The following is an 18,673-nucleotide window of genomic DNA, read 5'->3' on the forward strand; positions in this document are numbered from 1 at the left end:
CTCAACATTTATGCCTACAAGATTCTGATGTATTGCTACATATTTAAGTAGTTCTTTCCTTTTTATTGTTCAGTGGTATTCTATTGTATTGGAGACTATCGTGAGTAAAGTTGGTATAAACATTCTTCCTCAAGACTTTTTTCAGCTCGTGCTTTTGCTGTTCTTGAGCGTTTACCCAGGAGTAAAATCGCTGGGTCATAGAGCAATGCTTGCTTATCCTGACCTTGCATGTTGATGCTCTAGCCTGACAGTTTTTTTTTTTAGTTCTTCAGAAGTACCTACTTTCATTCATTAGACTTCACATATCTTCCCTTCACCTGGGTAATTCTTAACCATCCTCCAGATCCTGATTTAGATGTTACATATCAAGGAGCCTTCCCTGACTTCTACAGAAATTTACCAGGTTCTCCCCGCTAGGAGCTCCCATAACATCCTGGTATTGGAACCTGATGAAATGATGTATTTCAAATCTCTGTCTTCCTTCTGGCGTTTAACATCCATGGGGCAGGCATATAGCTGAAGAAAATTCTAATTCAAAAAGATACACGCACTCTAGTGTTCATTGCAGCATTATTTACAATAGCCAATACAGGGAAGCAACCTAAATGTCCATCAAGGGATGAATGGATAAAGAAGACATGATATATTTATACAATGGAATATTACTCAGCCATAAAAAATAATGAAATAATGCTATTTGCAGCAACATGGATGGACCCAGAGATTATCATACTAAGTGAAGGAAGTCAGACAGAGAAAGACAAATATATGATATTGCTTATATGTGGAATCTAAAAAAATGACACAAGTGGACTTATATACAAAACAGAAATAGACCCACAAACAAACAAACAAACAAAAAAACTTATGGTTACCAAGGGGGAAAGGGGTGGGGAGGGATAAATCAGGACTCTGGGATTAACATATACACACTGCTATATCTATAACAGATAACCAGCAGGGACCTACTGTATAGCACAGGGAAATATACTCAGTATTTTGTAATAACCTATAAGGGAAAAGAATCTGAAAAAAAAGAGATGTATATGAATATATAACTGAATCACTTTGCTGTACACCTGAAACGAACACAACATTGTAAATCAACTCTACTTCAATAAAAAAAATCCATGGGGCAAGTATTATGTCTCTGTGGTATACAGCTAATAATTACATCTGACTCACTTAGTTCCCAGCACTAGCCTCATATGTGCTCATACATTAACACCTCTTGGATAGATGAGTGGATCAAAGGATGGGGAGATGAAGAGTATTGGAGATGGATTAAGCTAGACAGACTGCCTTCTATGGGATTCTTACGGGTCTTCCTAACTTCTCAGAGACCACTGGGGTGGGGGGTAGTGAGCACATGGGGCCAAAGGGGCTGGGGACCAGGGCCCCTCAACCAAGTTCAATCAGATCATCTTGCCTATTTTAATCTGATTTATATATCACACTTCCAAGTAATATTTCATTGGAAGACAAGAATACCTTTTTAAAAAGTAGCTTTTAAAATCACTGATCTAGTCATGGGCTCACAACACAAACATCCCCAGGGGCCAGGAAATAATGTAACTAAGTCAAATAGGCAGGTTTTTTTGCATATCAAACACGACAAATAGCCTTCACTCCCACAAGGAACTATGCTCTCATTTTCCTCGAAACACACAGCCCACTTAATATAATAGGCAGTTACTTACTTTGAAGGCATAGCTACAGAAAAATGTTTATCCACAAAAAGAAAATAAAGCAAAAACGAAACAAACATAGCTGGACAAATAAGATTGTAAGTGGTAACTTACATTCATTTTTAGTACCAGGGAGACAATAGAGAGTGGTGGAGACTGTGTGCATCTATCTTAAAGGGGCAGCTTCACTTCAGTTTCAGTCACTTGCTGCCTTGTGGTAATGTGTGTGTGTGTGTGTGTGTGTGTGTGTGTGTGTGTGTGAGAGAGAGAGAGAGAGAGAGATGGAGTCAGACTCTCATTATTTTTAAATTTTGGTTTACACACATAGTATAGGATAAACAAAAACATATCTGTGGATCAAATAACAGGTATGAAAGTCAAGCCATAACCTCTGAAACTGGTCCAACTTCTCAATATCAAAAATGACAAAGCACAGTCCTGGAGAGGTGAAATGACTCGCCCAGTTCTATCAGCTTGTTAGAGAAAGAGGTAAGATAAGGATCCAGGTTTGTAAACTCTTGGTCTAATGCTTCTTCATCTTTCCCACTCACTCTGGTCACTCCCTTGTCTATATGTTGATGTAGAGGACATTTCTGGTGGCCTCCTAGTATCATTTGTACCTTCCCCATTGTAATGGCACAAAATGTTCAGGTGCTTCTCCCATCCCACCACTCACTGTATATTCCGTGTGTTCACGGGTGTGATGACGGCTTTCCCAGCTCCGTGATAATCCCATACCCTTCAACAGTGATTGGTTCAGGAATCAGGTGAGTGTATACACTTAGCCGGCCACGAGGAACGATTCCAAAGTGTGCATGAGATCCAATTTGGGCTGATGAGAGCTGAGTGATGTTTGGGAGATTCTGTGGAAGAAGTCCCCTCACTCCTAAGAGGGAGCCTCTGAGTCAACCTCCAGTTCATCCTCTAGATGTCCTGGCATTCATTCATTTCTTATGCAGCCATTATGTGTCAAGCACTGTTCTAGACATTGTCAATATAGAACATGGATTTCAAATCATAGCAGGAAAAAACAGAAAATAAAGAACTGAAAAAGTAACTCAGTGTCATTCCAGATGGTGTCAAGTATGATGGAAAATATACAACATAAAAAGAAACAGAGTAGAGATGGGGTGAGTGGGTACACACCTATATAGGGCACGCAGAGTATGTTAAGACAGAAACTATTAGGGCCATTCTGCCATCATGAGAGAAGCAGTCTGGTGATGAAGTCATTACACAGAGGAGGACAAGACCAAAGGAACTGCAAAGAAATACAGCCAGAACACCTAGATCAAGCTGATCCTGAAGGTTGCATTGCTTCCAGACTAGCAGGTACAAGATTTCCCTGTGGTTTAAGTGTGTGTGTGTGTGTGTGTAAATATATACATCACATATTCTTTATACATTCACCTGTTGATGGACACTCAGTTTGCTTCTATATCTTGGCAATTGTAAATAATGCTGCAGTGAACACTAGGGTGAATGTATCTTTTCGATCAGTGCCCCCATACTGTCTTCCATGGTGTCTGCCCCAATTCACATTCCCACCAACAGCAAACAAGAGGGTTCCCTTTTCTCCACATCCTTGCCAACATTTGTTACGTGTGGCCTTTTTGATGATGGCCATTCTGACAGGTATGAGGTGATATCTCACTGTGGTCCTGATTTGCATTTCCCTCGTGACTAGCAATGTTGAGCATCTTCTCATGTGCCTATTGGCCATTTGTATCTCTTCTTCGGAAAGGAGACCACAGCACCTTAATTATTCCCCCATGGACAGTCTTCCATCCCTCTTTAACCCATTCTGCCATTCAATCAATTCAAACACTTTATAAAGATTTACTGAAGGTCTGGAGGCACACCAGGCAGTGGGTGGTAAAGCTGAATAAGACAGAGCCATTGCCCTGAAAGAGTTCACCATCTCCAGCGAGGATGGAGACGCACACATTTACCACACAGGCTCACATACAGGCCTACAGTATGCGAGCACGTGCTGCTTAAGCATGTTACTTCACTCACACCTCAGAAAGCTGCTCTAAAGCTGAGGTCAGCAAACTTTATCTGCAAAAGTCCAGAGAGTAAGTATTTCAAGCTTTGCTGTTCAAGACGTAAAACCAAGCATACTGTGTAGATACTTGTATTATATAACAAGAGAGGAAGCAAAGCTGCACAAATTTGTTATGGATTCAAGTCAAAATAGAATAAAAATTGAGTACAACTTTGTTGTGTAATACAAGTCTACTAAAGAGAAGAATGAAATCTTTTTGGAGGAGGAGGCATTTTGCTTAATTGGGGTTCAAAATTAGCGTTTGCTGTCGTCAAATCAACTTCAAATGGTCATCTGTAAAAACCACTCTCCAAGGAACAGACTCTTTGGAGAAGTAGCTGATTCCAGGGCTGAGGCAGGACTTATATAAGATAAGCCTAAAGCATCTTGTCATGCCAGAAAACAAGGAAATACTAACACATACACACAGTTACGGGGAATATCAAAGGGACACAGGAGCCGACTGGAAGAGCTCTCAATGGCCAAAGACAACAATGTGAGCGACAAAATAATTAAAGTAGTATTAGATTATGCCCCAAAGTATATAATAAATATCCATGAGGCCATACTGGTATAAATAACTTATTGAATAAATAAATAAATGAGACAGCAGTAGACACATCCGTACAGAAACATTCTAACTAATTTCTGTAACGACTCCCTGCTGGAGGACGTGCAGCGTAACTCCCAACTCCTTAAGTGTGCCTGCACATAGTGACCCAAAGGGCACAGGAGGGAGGAAGAAAAGAGTTACCTGGCAGTGGAGAAGCCTAAGGAACACTATCTCAGCCGGTGATCAAGTCCACATCAGTGGTGCTAAGCCATGCGGAGAGTTCGCTACGATGTGATAAAAACGGCACTTTATCTCCATGGTCTTCATCTCCAGAACCTACAGCCCCAGTGTGATCATGAAAAGAAACATTAGAAAAATCCCTATAGAGGGTCAGTGTACGAAGTACTTGGCCAGGACCCCTCAAAACTGTCAAAGTCATCAAAAACAAGGAAGGTCTGAGGAATTGTCAGAGCCAAAAGTTGCCTCAGGAGACGGAGCGACTAAATACAATGCAGGAATCCTGGGACAGAAAAAGCACACCAGGTAAAAAAATAAGGAAATCTGAATTAAGTATGGACTTTAATAATAATATATATTAACAATGGTTTATGAGTTGTTAGAAACGTGCTATACTAATGTAGGAGGTTGATAATAAGGACAACTGGTGTGGGGTATGTGAAAACTCCCTGTAATATCTTCACAACTTTCCCATAAATCAAAACCTATTCTAAAATAAAGATCTCATTAAAACATACATACACACAGCCACTCTTAGCTGGAGCACAAGCTGTACAAAAACAAGCTTTGGGGCGCCCCTCGTGGCGCAGTGGTTGGGAGCCCGCCTGCCGATGCAGGGGACACGGGTTCGTGCCCCGGTCCGGGAAGATCCCACATGCCACGGAGCGGCTGGGCCCGTGAGCCATGGCCGCTGGGCCTGCGCGTCCGGAGCCTGTGCTCCGCAACGGGAGAGGCCACAGCACTGAGAGGCCGGCGTTCCGCAAAAACAAAAACAAAAACAAAAAGCAAGCTTTGGACATATTTGGCCTTTGGGCCATAGTATACCAACCCCTGCTCTAAATTAGCTACTTTCATTCCTATTTTGTAGTTGAAGACACTGAGGTTGACGAGTAATTCAAATCTTATCAGAGTTCATCGAACCCTGTTATGACCAATTTCAAAGTCTGTGCCCTATCTGTAGCATAAGAAGATGCTTCTTGCCCTGCTCAAAGCCATTCATGACTCTTCGTGGACTCTAGGAAAATTCTGCACTCTACAGGCTGGTCATCCAGGCTGTCCACACCGGGACGCTCACTGACCTTCCAAGGCCCCTCTCCTCTTTCTTTCCACAGCCCCTGACTCTGATCTCTCCAAAGTATGACTGGTAAAACAATTCATCCAGTATTGCCTTATGACTCATTGTGTTATGAGCACATACACAACACAATTTCAAAAGCAGTTACATTGCTTTTGGCTGCAAGGACTAGAGTTCCCAATTTTAAATGGTTTAAACTGTCCATTAGAACATTCTGTGATGATGAACATAATCACTGATGGGGCCGTCCTACATGGCAGACTCAGTGCATGTGGCCACTGAGCGCTTGCAACGCGGCTAGTGCAAGTGAGGAGCTGAAGTTTTTATTTTACTTAACTCTAATCAAAGTTTAAATTTAATGAACCATATATGGCTAGTGGCGCTGACCACCACAGAAATGCAATGCAAATCAAAACTACAATGAGATAGCACCTCACAACTCTTAGGATATCTAGTATCAAAAAGACAAGAATAAAAAATGCTGGCAAAGAAATCCTTATACAAGGGAACCCTTGTACACTGTTGGTGGGAATGTAAACTGATACAACCACCGTGGAAAACAGTATGGAGCTTCCTCAAGAAATGAGAAGTAGAACTACCACGTGATCCAGCAATCCCACTTCTGGGTATATTTCCAAAGGAAACAAAATCACTATCTCGAAAAGATTATCTGTACTCCCATGTTCATTGCAGCATAATTCACGATAGCCAAGTTATGGAAACAACCTAAGTGTCCATCAATAGATGAACAAATACAGAAGATGTGGAATATTATTGTCTAAAATAGAAGAAAATCCTGTCATTTGCAAAAACATGGATGGGTCTGGAGGGGATTATCTTAAGTGGAACAAGCCAGGCAGAGAAAAACAAATGCCTCATGGTATTACTTATATGTGGACTCTTACAAAAATTCAAACTCAAAGAAACAGAGAGTAGAAAATTGGTTGCCATGGGCTGGTGGGTGGGGAGATGGGGTGGGAATGGAGAGAGGCTGGTAAAAGGCTGAACAAACTTTCAGCCATAAGATGAATAAGGTCTGAGGATCTAATGTATGACATGGTGACTATGGTTGATAAAACTGCATTGTATAATTGAAATTTGCTAAGAGTAGAACTTAAATGTTCTCACACACACAGAGAAAAAAGGTAAATAGGGATGTGTTAATTAGCTTGATGCAGGGAATCCTTTCACATCGTACACGTGTATCAAATCATCACATTGGACACTAAATATCTTGCATCTGTATTTGTCAATTACACCTCAATAACACTGGGAAAAAAATAAAGTACTATTTTAACCACTCCCCCAATAAAAAGCTCAATTTCATCACCAAGCACCAGCTCTCTCCCTTCTCCTCTGACATCCTCAGAATTGCACAGCAGCCCCCACGGACGAGGGAGGTGTGCAGTCATTTCAAGCCTCTGGTCCTTACGTTAAAGCACACAAAAGCAAGAATAATGGGCAACAAGAAGTCTGTACTCTGTGTTCTCTCTCTTATCAGGGAGGAAAGTCGTTTTAGGAAGTCCAAGGAGATTTCCTTGAAGGTCCCACTGAACAACACTGAGCCACACGCTCACCCTAAAAGCAAAGGAAGCTGGGGGAGCAGATACCTGGTATTTCCACCCCACGGTGGGTTGAAAGAGGGGTAGAGAAATGGCAGTTGTGGGCGCATCCACAGTGTCTCCCAGGGTGATTGTGAGTGGTTACTTACAATTTTATAATTATTGAATGTACATCTTTCTTATGGTTTTTCTGTTTGCCCCAAGAAGTAAACTGTAAAGTCCTTTAACAGTAAAACTGTGACTTACTTATTTGCACCTGAAAAGGTTTTCAAGAGTTTTTTTTTTTTAAACTGACCAACAACATTGTTTGGAAAGAGAATCGATTCAGACTCCCAGCCACCCTTCAGTTCTTGGAGAAAATCACAGCCAGGCCAAATGGTTCAAAAAATTATAGTCGCATGAAATGAAGCAGCAGAATGCCATTAGAGTAGGGGCACAGCTGGTGATCCAAGGCCAGCCTGACGTTACTAAGTAGAGACCTGGGTACAAATGTCAAAGAAGCCGGCTCTTGGAAATTAAATTTAAACCACTTGGAAATGATTTATCTGTGTATGCCATTTCCTTGCAAGAATAAAGAGCTCTGAAAAAAAACCACAAAATGAGTTGGAGACACTGCTGGACCATTTCTAGGGGGCGAGGATCCCTGCTGTTACATACAGTTGCCCTGTCTTGTGAGAACCCTCACAGCAGAACAGGGCAAATTCCAGCTCTGCTAAGTTGCGAGACTATCACCTGTTCAACAAGTCCTGGGTGGTGGTTTACTCTTGCTTATTAAATGCTTTTTTCACAAAGACAGCAAAGTAACAACTTAAACAAGATGGCGGAGTGTCTGACACATTCGGGGCTGTACTCCAACCTTTCCCGTAACTCCTCCACCATCCTCAGTGCATTGACTGCAGACCACAGATACTAAGCTTATTAACCTCCCTTGCGGTGTGGTCTGTATCTAAAATGAGAACAAAAGCAACAGCAGTAATAGCTAACCTGCTGAATGCTTAATGCATGCTGGAGGTGGGCTAAGTGATTAACATACATTCTGGTATTTAATTCTCACAATGACCCTCCAAGGGAGGTCCTATCCTTATCCCCATTTTCCAAATGACTGAAGTGTAGGCTCAGAGAGTTCCATGTCCAAAGCTGTTAGCAAGTAAACGGTTGAAGCAAGATTCCGATCCACTCTGCTACAAACAAGCGGCTGGATGGCAATGTTTACCTTTCCTTCACGGGGTTCTTCAAAGTATAATTCTGTACTTGTGTGATTATCAGATGAAGGTCTGGTTCAAAACAAGCTGTGAACCCCAGAACGAGAATCTTTCTGTGAGGTCCTCGTTGCTCACCATCTGCCTAACACAGCACAAGCGCCCAGTGAGAGGTGTTATTACGAACGTCCAAATGAATAAGCGAAGGTCTTTAAATGGGTTTGGGGTTTGCCTCAGACTGTCAGAAGGCAGATGAGTCAGCTCTCAACCTGAATGAGTGGGTTCCATTAAACTGCTTTAAAAAGACAAATTATAATCGATAAAAGACCAATAAAGGGGTATCACGTCTAATGAATTTAAAAATTTGGAAGACTGAAAATTATTTGAGAGGGTGTGATGGAAGCAGCTTCCAAATGAAGGTCCCGGCACGACTCACATTGCCCTTGGGACGTGGAGGAATCAACAGGAAGATGGAGTTTAACTTTCGCGGCTTCCAGGCGGTCTCTCGTGGAGGGAGGTCTCCGTGCACTGCACAGCCAAGTCTTCCTCCAGACGATGGAAGGCTCGCATGTGTTCCCACGGATGCTCCACCAGCCCCACTCATATTCTGTTCTTACTTCACTTCCTAACACTTAAACAAACTAAAAACATTACCATATCGCACCGTATCATTTAATAATCAGAGTGTGGCTGTATTGCTATGTTGCTTGTAGGATTGGCGACAGATGTTTTAAGGGAAGAGAAGGAAGGAAAAGCATCTTAAATACTTCTTTTTGCCTAAACCCCTCCCTTGCACCTGGTTTCAGGGCTTCTCTTGGTCTTACCAAATGTTCCCATGTGAAAACAAAGTAGGTTTTTTTAAAAAGACTCCGGGACTCAGGGGCAGCATTTGGATGCAAAATGGAATTGAATATAGGGGTGGCTGTAAGCTGCCTTCCAGTTTCTAAGGACCTAGGTGCTGTTTGCTAAGGCAATTTCATTTGGCCCCCAGAGGAGAACAACGTATATGTTCCTCGCAGCTGTAGGTTCTCTGCACATCACGTCTAGAAGTGTTTCTCAATTTCAACGCACCTCAATAGTTCTAGGGCTGCATTTCACTGGCAAATTCTGATGCAAGAGTTAAGATGCGAATTCTTGTTATTTCTTCCACCTTTCATGTTTACAAGACAGTATAGCTGGTTCCCTGACAATTGGGAAGCCAGGAGTGCTCCCAGGAGGCACAGGGAATGGCTCCAGCAGCCGCCAAAACGTACTCCTTGGAACATATAAAATGTAAAAGACAGTAGGATTGTTTGTTTGATAATCAGTATCAAACCCAAACGTTTTACATGATTAAAAAAAAAAGAGAGAGAGATGAGCATCCTTGACTTGGTAACATTTATTCAGTATTCTTTGAAATTAGCAAGAATCGGAAGAAGCACATATCAATCAAATACAGCCACAAAAATGTCCTGGATATAAATAAAGATGCACTATGAGAAATACTCACTACTGAAGGAACAGGTACGCTCTTACATTTACTACCCCTTAGCAAGGAACAACTATAAAGACCTTGACTTGTAAAGGAAAATACAGATTCAATTTGATCATAATTTGCCTCACTAGGCCCTGTCATCATGTATGTTTTCAAGGCCTAGCCTGACAAATGTTACGAAAATGACAAAAAGAAACTCAAGCGAATGTTTCCAGTTTCCGCAACGTTCAACAAAACAGTGCAGAAATAAGTTACTTACCCATGCACAGAGTAAGGCAAAGGCTAATTTCATAAGGGTTAGGAATAATAAATTTAACTAGTTTCTTTTTCACAGGACAAACACTTCAGACTTCTTTTTAAGTAATGGGTATACTGTATTATGGTTCATACTCTACATGTGTTTCCTAACTCTACTCAAAAAGCCAACACTCACATGTCAAAGACGAACTTGTCCTCGCTTAGACTTACTCTGTAACAACCGCAGAAAACAATCTGGGTTTCGTAATAATATCTACCGTGGAAAGTGCACACACTAGTTGAAGCATATAGTTTAGAGAGCTGAAAGTATGTTAAAATGTAGTCTAATGGATGTCGCAAATTCCGTTTTTAAAATATTTTTTTCAAACCAAAAGCTGCAGAAAATTAGTTCTTAAATATTCTACCGAGAACTCTTGAGCAGCGAACGTTTTAAATTTCTTAAGCTTTTCATTTTTTTAAAAATAGTTAAATGAATGTAGTAGCCCATCTTTTTGAAAAATAATCCCCCAAAAGATTACAAATCTTTTGTTTTAATCAGTGTGACCAACGGCTTGTCATCGGGGCTGTAATCCTCATAGGCGATGGGGGTCACATCATACATCGCAGGCCGGGATTTCTTTCCAAACCTGAAATCACAGGGAGGGAGGACTCTGGTTAGAGAACTGTTGGCTCTCAAGTCCTGTTAAAGGTAATTGGTGACAATAACTTATCTTCAAGGATCAAATGGAACTATAAAAGTACTCTCAAATATCCTCTCTAGCTAGTACAGAAATTTAAGACTTCTTGATATTAACATTGAATGAGTATAAATATTAGCCTTTGGCGTGGGAGGGCAAAAATTGGATTTCACAGAACGTAGAGTCCAAATTAATAGCGAAGCTTGTCGGTTAAATCTTGGAAGAGCAGTCAGGCGTGACGGCTCTACAATAGGTTTCCAGAAAACATGTATCGATTTGTCTTCTTCTCAGACCCAGAGCGATTTGGAGAGGCAAGTTTATCTGACGTCCACTCTAGTGCCTGGAATGCAGAGTGGCAGGGTGGGCTTCTCTGCACTGTGCACAGCCTCTCCCCTGGGACTTGCAGGAGGGCTGTGAGGGCTCAGAGGCCACCTGAGGTCCCAGGACAGAGAAAGGCAGAGAGAGGAAATGACTTCAAATAACAAGGTGTTAGTCTACAATCTGTGTGGGCACCGCCCATCCCATGGCATCCGCCTATCACTCCCCAACGCCCATGTACACACAGGCCATCCTTTCTTCTCTGAGCACAAAGCTATTGTCCCAACAGGCTTGTATATATCAAAAAACCCCTTGACAGCAGGACTGAAGCGCAGAAGCCAGGAGCATCAAAATCCAATCTCAGGACTTCCCGCCAAACCAATGTTAAAACGGCGATTCTTCAAATAAAGCCAATTCAACTTCTGGGTGGTCTCTTCCCTTTCAAGACCTCACCTTCCCTAAAGGCCCCTGGAGGGCAATACGATTTAAACAATCTTCCCCACTAGCCCGCCACTCCTCCTCCCTTTTATAAACAACATCTTTTAACTGTTTCAAGTCCAATGGAGCCTATTAAAAAAGAAATTTTAAAAGAATCTCAAATTTTGAAAGGATTGCCAGGATGGGCCCCCAAGGACTTCTCCGGGCTTATTTCCCATGGCTTTAATCCCATCTCCCCACCTTTCTATCTCTTCTTTTTATATCTTGGAAAGTCTGTCTTCTCACATACAGAGATGAGAAGTAGAATCAAGTGGGAAGTGAGAAAACGTTGCCTTCTTCATATGATCTCTTATTTTTAAACATTCATCAATCTTGTATTCCGATTCACTCAAGATTTATTGGCCTTCCGGAGTTGCAAAGGCACAAATCATGCCAGATAGGCACCCAGCAAAGTGCAAAGATAGAGTTAAAGCATTCTGCCACCGAGAAGCCACAGCTCCTGAGGCACTATTAAAAAGTCTTCAATGAAATTATGTCTAACATGTTAGCCTCACCGAAGGTCCGGAGTTGTGTGGGCATAAATGTGGATTGGACTCCAGCCTGAGGTCTGTGTATCTAAACTGATTGAGGTCTGCACAATCTGAGAAGAGGAAAAGGGCAACAATATAAAAGCCAACGGGCTCTTAACACTTTCTCCCAAGTCTGAAGATTTCGGAGGTTACTTAAAGGAGCAAGCATTTTGACAACCTATTTCTCATAAAATAGCTAGATACACCGGCAACAATATACCACCAATAATATTAATTTAATTAATTTAAAAAAATCAGGAAATCCCAGTGTAAAGCTCTCTGTAACCACGGGACGCTTTCCTGCAGGAACTCCAATGGGAGTGTCGTCGCATCCTATGCAGCCTGTGAATCAATCGGTTAGCCAGCAGGAAAAAGCCAAGCAACGTAATAAGTTGAATACAGGCTTACAATACCCATTTTATTTTTTATATGATTCCAGTTTGAAGAATAATCTGTTTCCTCCAAATCTAGAAAGTTAAATGCCTCCATGTTGTGCAATCCATCCACAAGCTGTAGTTTGAAGGGCCGTGACCTTACATTGCTGTCGTGCAGCTGGATACTGACAAGGCAGGTTGGAGGATGAGCGTTCCAGATCCACTGAGCACAACAAAGCAAGAGCTGAAGGCACTCAAGAGCTGCCACGTGTCCACCGTACACACACACAGTCAACTGAAGGACGCCAAGCATTGCTTTGTGTCTGCATGGGAAACTCAGCCTGGATCGCAAAGCGTAACACTGGTGCAAGGGTACCTGGTGAAAGTACGACTAACACCCCCAGCACAACTGGAGCTGGATTCCTTGCACTAGGACCTAACCAGCTCCCGAGAAGCCTCCAAATTCCTGAGGTGAGACACAGAAATCCCCACCCAAAGTGCAGCATCTGCTATATGGAAGCTAAGATGTGAAATGAAGTAAGACTCTCCTTCCATCTCCCACACCTATCAGAGTAGCGATCTCAGAGTTAGTGCAAAACAAATGTGCATTCATACTTAAATTTCCAACGCTAACAGCTTTTTATACTTCCTTAGTGTCTCAGAATTGGGTGGATGTTAAGGAATAAGCTAATACCTACAGAATTCCATTTTAAACTCTCAGGCACTAAACCAATGTCAGAGCTTGCCTACGTTACGGCAGGAGTTTTTATGCAACTGTTCTTTTTTTTAAACAATGCACTGTTTTTCCTTACCCTAAAGGGACATCTTAATTGCTTAAAAAAAAAAATTGGAAGCTAGAGAAAATGAAAATGTAGACCTTGGATTAGCAAACTATAGTCTGCTAGCTAGTAATAGCCTGTTGCTTGTTTTTTAAATAAAATTTTATTGGAACACAGTTTGTGCCCATTCATAATGCCTCTGGTGCTTCCACACAACAAAGGCAGAGCTGGTCACAAAGACCCAGAGGCCATACGGCCCACAAACTCTAAAATGTTTCACAGGCCATTGATGAAGACCATTGATAGGGGTCACCCACAGTCTCTCTGCAGAGGATTTAGCATCGTGTCTGGCTGTGTTAACCATAGTAGAAGCACTAACAGCAGTTGTGCAGCCGTGGTATCAATGTCACTGACAGCTCAAACGTCATAGTTGGTGACCAGTCTTGTGCGCCTTATTTTACTAAAGAAACAAAAGAAACTGAAACCAGTTATGAGGGAGGTCAAAGTATGTACATTCTTCTAGCTCATATTCCCCTGGAAGTCAACAGCTAAACAATACCTCCAGGAACAGCAGGTGGATGTGAGCTTCAAAAAGGCCCACATCGGGAGATGCTGTTTGAGAAAAAGTGACTCTGTCCTTTCCCAGCTCTCTTTTTGTTTGTTTGTTTTCTGTGATCGGGCACTTATAGCTGGTAGAGCAGTAAGCAATCAGCAAGCAAAGTGTGACCTCAGATGCAGAACTTACAGAGCTGTGGCTTCACTCCTGCCAGTCTGTCACAAAGTCTTTGCAGCCTGAGTGTAAGCAAAGCGGCTGCCGGAACATAGGAAAGGAGGGGGCTCCCTTCTCAACCCAGCACCAGCCGACTGCTGACGTCAGAATCACCAGACACTTCCCGGGTCACTGGGGAACGTCACAGATGACCCAGTCAGGATTCATCCTGTGCAGCTGCTCAGCTGCAGTCATTCTGATCCAATGTCACCTCCAGGCTAGTGGCAGGCAGACAGGCCATGAAATGCATGTTAGCTACAGGCTGATGCTCAAAACTAGGAAGAGGGGAATTGCAAAAAGGACTCAGTTTTTGTCAATGCCTTTCCAGGGTCTCCAGGAAAAGGGGCAAAAGGGCCAACCAGCCAGAGATCCAGCCAAGGCCTCTGGAGAACCATGCTGTAGAGGCCACAGGTCATAGCCGAATAAACTTTTAGACAGGAATGTCCTCAGATATTTGGGAAGGCACTGTATTAACATCAATGGTTTTATCTGCAGTCACTGGTGCATGCAGGAGCTCGCTGGTTAGGAATTCTGCAGTAAATATTTTTGATAAAAATCAGTACCGAATAAGAACCAGGTTTATAAATGCTTTCAAATTTATTCTTTCCTTCCAAGAGTATTCAGTTAAGTATCTTTTCAGCGGGCTATATAAGCAGGAAGCCCAGAAGAACCTATCTTAACTTCTTCCAGGGCTGAGATAAAATACTCTTCTTCCTCTTGAATGCAAAAGGACCTTAGTCAGAGATTCCTCCAGGGTAGGGGAGTGTGGAGGGAATCTGATTTCTTGGGTCTCCCAATACATCCCCGTATAGAGCTATGGAGTCTGCTCTTTCCTGGTGAACTAAGCCCCTTCAGGAAGACTTTTGAGAAACAAATGAATTTGTCTACTCTCCTTTTCTTTTTACATCCTCTACCTCTCATCCAATGTTTTCAAGATACTCCAAATACCCCTGCAGGCTGGTACCACTTACAAAGCTGGTGCCCTGGGATGAATCTACTTCTCAGGCAGGTCAAGACATCCTATGCCAGCCCCTCACCGAGATCATCCATTCATCTCAGACCTCAAATTATAGTGAGGTCTACCATGTGCCAGGACCCACTGGAGATACAGTAATAAAACTCACTGCTCTCTACTCAAGAGGAAAGAGTCAAATAAGCAATTAAGATGAGACTGCAGGGATTCACCTCAATGTTTCCTGGAAGCTGTGTTGCTGAGTTGTTGACTCTTAAACAAAGGCTCCCACAACGAGGCTCATCTGTAGGGCTTGACCTGGAAGAGGGTTAACTCTCTCTTCTCCCCCAAAGTTACAGAAGTAAGGCTAGTGCAGCTCCCACAAAGAAGCTTCCCTGGGCTTTGGGGCAGATGCTCTATATCTCCCAACTTCTCTCATCCACTGGCTCCTCTCCTTGGAAGCCAGGTTCTGGTTTTTGTTTCCCCTGGACTCACTCTAAGACCTGAGTCTTAGGTTTGCGGGTTTCCTTTGGAAGAAAACTAACTTTCTGAACCTCTGAGCTTCTATGCCCCTCAGGCAGAATTTGGATGTGCTTGTGTCTTGAACAATATCAATCACGATGTCCCAACAAAGATGATGCAAGTAATAGTTCCCTGGAGGCTCAATCTTGAGACATCAAGCTCAGTCCCCTTTTTGCTACAGCACACTCACTTTCTGAACTGTGTGCTTCAGATTGTTCTACCAACTGAAGGAAAAGATGATGCTTTTAATACACAATATCACTATTATCTTTTTAGTAAACACTCCTTGCAAAACTCAACAAAATTAGATGAACTGATGTTTTCCGTGTTGTAATAGATTCGGAGAAGTAAATGTGGTGTTATCTGTTTATACAACCTTTAAATATTTGTAATTTAAGTTGATTGTCATAACTCTTTAAGGAGGTAGTTCTCCCTTCCCACAGTTGAGGGAACTGTATTTGTGGAAGGTTAAATCATCGGTTTAAAATACAGTCAGGGACTTCCCTGGTGGCGCAGTGGTTAAGAATCCGCCTGCCAATGCAGGGGACACGGGTTCGAGCCCTGGTCCGGGAAGATCCCACATGCCACAGAGCAACTAAGCCCATGCGCCACAACTACTGAGCCTGCGCTCTAGAGCCCGCGAGCCACAACTACTGAGCCCATGTGCCACAACTACTGAAGCCCTTGCGCCTGGAGCCCGTGGTCCGCAACAAGAGAAGCCACCACAATGAGAAGCCCGTGCACCGCAACGAAGAGTAGCCCCTGCTTGCCGCAACTAGAGAAAGCCCACATGCAGCAACGAACAACCAAAGCAGCCAAAAATAAATAAATCAATAATTTAATTAATTAAAATAAAATACAGTCAGGTAATGGAGCAGTCAGGCTTAACGATGTCGCTCCAACACCCAGACTCACACTAATTCCTGTCTCTACAGGAGCCTTTCCTCCAGGAGAGGACACTATTTTATACAATACGAACTCTAACAGCCGAATGACCATCATTTGACTTTCTTTAAATAAGCCCTTAAATCAAATGGGTAATTTATACTCACACTGACTGTTAGAAGAGCAACACAGCTAAACACATCCCCCCAAAAATCATCAGAAAATGTTTCACAACTCCTAGACATTGTTGTCTAGGTAGTAATGTAGTGATAAAGAAGTGAACACGTATAAGAGACCACATCAAAAAGCCAATTATGATGACATGGAGAAATAGAGGGAGTTTGGGTTCTTGAAGGTATTAAGTCATGAAATGAAGCAACTCTAGCAGTATTATATTTTAGACTTCTTATGGGAGATGCAGTCATTTCAGCATAATAAGGCATGAAAACAAAAAATACATTGAGATCATAAACTATAAAAAAAATGTTTCACACACAGTGATGAAGAGTCAGATATGTATAACAGAGATAAACACAAAATGAATGAATGCATTCAATGAAAACAGAAAGCCAGCAGCAAAGTAAAGGCGTTTGCTTATGAAACAGCCTAATTGTCCGGTCCCCCAACACTACCTTGAACTTATGTTTTATTCTTTGAAACCCTCCTTGGGGATGTAAAGTCCTGTTCATAATATAACCCTGATACTGAGGATGCACATGTGAGAGCAGCACCTCCCTTCCGCCTCCTCCCGCCGCCCACCTGGCATGCCGGATGGAGGCGATGGCACTGCTGAACTCGCTGTCGATGCTGCGGCAGTTGTAGAACTCCTCGTAGGCCGGCCTGGAAGAGCCCTGGTACTCGATGCGGCTGATGCGGCAAATCCCCACAATCAGGATGACGAGCATCAGGATGAAGGCGACGCAGAGGGCGCCGATGATGATGTAGAGGGAGTGCCGGGGCATGTTGGTGAGGCTCTCCGCCATGTGCCCGGACTTCCACTGGATGTCTGAAGGCAGAAATAAGCAAACGGCTGCGGATGAGTTGTGGCCTTTTGAATGGGAAGGACTTTCTTGTCCTCACATCGGGAACCTAAAATATAAGGGCTGTCCAAGCTGGGAAGAATTGTTTTCTATGGATAATCCAGACCAAAGGCCTTACTGTATACGGACCTCTAACAAATCATTAAGAAAAAACAGGAACACGCCATAGAAAAGTGCACAAAGAATATAAAAATGAATTCACCAAGGAAATACAAGTAGAAACTTCTTCAGCTTCATAATTATTTTTAAAAATGCAATTCCTATATCAGTTCCCAAATATTATTTTAAAATTTTGATAACCACAGTTGACAGGGGTACAGAAATGGGGACTGTGTGAATGGATACACAGCCCCTGTGCGGACTGCATGGAGTTTCCTTTGACCCAGAAATTTCAATGTTCTGAATTTATGCTGAGGAAATGGTCCTATAAATGCATAAAGCCCTGGGTGCAAGGATCTTTATCTCAGCAGTACAATTTTTAAATGTTAGATTATCAACTATCACACATTTAGAAAAAAGTTCAGAAAATAGCACAGACACCCATGTACTCACCACTCAAAGTTACTAAATGTTCCTATTTGACCTTCTTTGCTTTATATTTTTAAAGGTTTTTTTTTTTAAGAAATAAAATGTTATAGATATAGCTAGAGTCTCTCAACCCCATATTCTCTCTCTACCCCACCAACAGACAACACAATTCGTAAAAGTGGAAAAATGGGAAACAACCTAAATATTCAACTCTTAGTGAGACGGAGAGATGTTCACCAAATAGCAAAAGAATTAAAAAAAAAAAAAAAGGGTTACCAAACAGAACCTAGTTGTAGAGTACAATCACATATGAGCTTCCAACGTCTACCTTACTGAAAAGCTCAGGATGGAGTGATACCAATGATGAACATTTGTTGTTTTCTTACTACGCTAAGCTTTTTGAAAACATCTCATTTAATCATCACAACCCCCGGAAGATACATTATTCCTTCTCCCCACTTTACAGACAATGTCTAGGAAGCTGACGTCACTTCCCGGGTGAGCATGTTGGCAAGTTTGGGTCCAAGTTCTTAGCCTCTGCCTCACACAGCAGTGTGCTAACGACAGTGATCTCTGAAAAGCAGGCCTGTGTGGGATTTTTATTTCCTTCTTTACACATCTCAGTCTTTTCCCACCAAAAAAAAAAAAAAAAAAAAAGAGAGAGAAGAATGCAGTCCATTTGTAATAATTAAAAAGTAAGCAATAAGTCATTTGAAGAAAACACCCATG

The 18,673-nt window shown here is 42.2% G+C and overlaps 1 protein-coding gene across 2 annotated transcripts in view; it reads right to left on the reverse strand.

Moving 5' to 3' along the window:
- Positions 1 to 9,721: 9,721 nt before the first annotated feature.
- The window catches only part of DNER (delta/notch like EGF repeat containing), a 326,228-nt gene continuing 317,276 nt past the window's right edge, over positions 9,722 to 18,673 (reverse strand). For both annotated transcript variants that reach the window (XM_004262614.4, XM_033426041.2), the window contains exons 12-13: positions 17,136 to 17,382; positions 9,722 to 10,719 (exon numbers count right to left, since the gene is read on the reverse strand). In XM_004262614.4, the coding sequence (XP_004262662.2) occupies positions 10,608 to 10,719; positions 17,136 to 17,382 (359 nt within the window). In that variant the 3' untranslated portion in view covers positions 9,722 to 10,607. The remainder of the gene's footprint in view (positions 10,720 to 17,135; positions 17,383 to 18,673) is intronic.

This window comes from Orcinus orca, chromosome 7, assembly GCF_937001465.1.
Source record: "Orcinus orca chromosome 7, mOrcOrc1.1, whole genome shotgun sequence".
Taxonomy (NCBI): Eukaryota; Metazoa; Chordata; class Mammalia; order Artiodactyla; family Delphinidae; genus Orcinus; species Orcinus orca.